This window comes from Apaloderma vittatum, unplaced genomic scaffold, assembly GCF_000703405.1.
Source record: "Apaloderma vittatum isolate BGI_N311 unplaced genomic scaffold, ASM70340v1 scaffold28112, whole genome shotgun sequence".
Classification (NCBI taxonomy): Eukaryota; Metazoa; Chordata; class Aves; order Trogoniformes; family Trogonidae; genus Apaloderma; species Apaloderma vittatum.
In genome coordinates this window covers 4,568-6,811 of record NW_009705781.1, presented here as the reverse complement: position 1 = coordinate 6,811, position 2,244 = coordinate 4,568, and the positions used below count along the sequence as shown (strand labels likewise).

The window sequence follows — 2,244 nt, the reverse complement described above, 5'->3', positions numbered from 1 at the left end:
CGGAGACGGCGGAGTTGGTAACACTTCGTGCCGAACGCCTCCTCGTTGTAGGTGGACGCTTCGTTACTCGGCGTTTCACTCCATTATAAAATAAAATTCTCATTTTTCTCCCTCTTTTGGCAGAATATTTACTTTTTTAAGCCACAACCGTGTCGTGCCGTGGCCAGACGTCGCCTCAAGAGTCAACTCATGTCACCTCCGGGGCCTTCTGTTTGGCTCGGGTGACACGTCTCGGGCTTGCCGGCGTTTTTGAAGAGGATGCTGGGAATTGTCGAGAAATATTTTCCAAGGAGGGGCAGCCAACGGTGCTGGGGAGAAGCAGGAAAACGCGTCTGGTGCCCACGGAGGTTGAGTTGGCCGTGTTGGGTCAACAGTTGGACTCGATGATCTTGACATCTTTCGAATCTACAGGATTTAGGGATTCTCCGGGATTTTTAACGCCGTCGAAGGAGCAAGGTCAACGTTCCTCCCTAAATAGGTGTTTTAGAGGGCCAAAAGCTCCGTAAGTGGGCGTATCGGAGGCCAAGTGCCGTCCAAAGTTGAGTTCCTGAGGTCCAAATCTCCTAAATCGGTGTTTCTGTGCCCCAAAACATCCCTAAATCGGTGTTCAGGAGGCTCCAAAACTCCCTAAATGTGTTTCAGTCCTAAAAATCTCCTCAAATCGGTGTTTGGAACCCAAAAAATCTCCCTAAATCGATCCCAAAAATCTCCCTAAATCGGTGTTTCAGAGTCATAAATGGGAGTTTCAGAAGGCCCCAAAAGATTAAAAATCCTCCTGTATCATCACGTGCCCTCCCAGAGGTTTTTTGGGGAGGGGTTGGCCGCTGGTTTTTAGCTCTTTCCCACTTCTTTTTTTACAAAATTCTCCCCAGAGGCTCGGTTGGGATCCGGTACAACTTAAGGCCGAAAGCCAACGCATAGAACATTAAAATGTAACAATCGAAGGCGAAGAAAATTCAAAGGTAATCATCGAAGACGTTAAAAAGCTCAGACCGGGTCTCACGTTCCTCAAATCGAAGTAATAATTCTGCACAAGCGACGGGTTGATTTTGATCGCCTTTATTTCTTTTTCGAAGGCACGGGAAAAAAAAAACAAACTCAACATCTACCTTGAGCGAACGCCTCGTTGCTTTCCAGAAACGCCTCGGAAAGCGTTTCTCCTTCCTCGCCGGACAAGTTTTAGACGTCTGCCACCTCCTGGGATAAAAAAAAATGACAACACGCTGCTCTTAAAACGCGTTTCTGCCAAAACTCGACAAGTTTCTGACCCCTAAAATAGAGAAAATCATGCGGACGATGCTCAAAAATATCGCAAACCAAATCCTAACGGTTAAAATATATTTATGCGGCTTTCTTCTTTCTTTCTTTTTCCTCATTATTTTCTTTTCTCCCTTCAGGTCTGTTGTTTTTCTTACGATGGAAAGGCTGGTTGTCTCCGTCCTGGTTATCAGCACAGCCGTGAAGGCCATGATGTGTCCCAAAAGATGCATGTGCCAAAACCTCTCGCCGTCCTTCACCATCCTCTGCACCAAGACGGGGCTTCTCTTCGTGCCCCCCAGCATCGACCGGAGGACGGCGGAGCTGAGGCTGATGGACAACTTCATCACCACGCTTCGGCGGAAAGACTTCGCCAACATGACCAACCTGATCCACTTGACGCTCTCGAGGAACACCATCAGTCAGATCATGCCTTACGCGTTTTTCGATCTCAAAGGCCTCCACGCCTTGCACTTGGACAGCAACAGACTGACGTACATCAACGAAGACCACTTCAAAGGTTTGGTCAACCTGCGGCATTTAATCCTCAGCAACAACCAGCTGAGCTACATCTCTCCCGGCTCGCTGGACGACTTCATCGAAACCATCGAAGACCTCGACCTTTCCTACAACAACCTCGTCAACGTGCCCTGGGAGACCATCGCCAAGCTCTCGAACGTCAACACGGTCAGTTTGGATCATAACCTCATCGAGTTTGTGCCCGAGGGGATCTTCTCCAACCTCCACAAACTCGCCCGGCTCGACATGACCTCCAACAAGCTGAAAAAGATCCCTCCCGACCCTTTGTTTTCCAGAATCCCCGTGTACGCCAAGTCCAAAGGGTCGCCGCTGTCGTCGCTGGTGCTCAGCTTCGGCGGGAACCCTTTGCACTGCAACTGCGAGCTCGTCTGGTTGAGGCGTCTCACCAGGGAGGACGACCTGGAAACCTGCGCCTCGCCGCCGGAGCTGATGGGCAAATACTTCTGG

At 49.8% G+C, this 2,244-nt stretch overlaps 1 protein-coding gene across 1 annotated transcript in view; it reads left to right on the top strand.

Moving 5' to 3' along the window:
- Nucleotides 1–1,404: 1,404 nt before the first annotated feature.
- The window catches only part of LOC104271030 (leucine-rich repeat and fibronectin type III domain-containing protein 1-like protein), a gene marked incomplete at its 3' end in the record, with an annotated part of 5,399 nt that continues 4,559 nt past the window's right edge, over nt 1,405–2,244 (top strand). Inside the window, exon 1 of the mRNA XM_009865573.1 lies at nt 1,405–2,244. Within this exon, the coding sequence (XP_009863875.1) occupies nt 1,417–2,244 (828 nt within the window).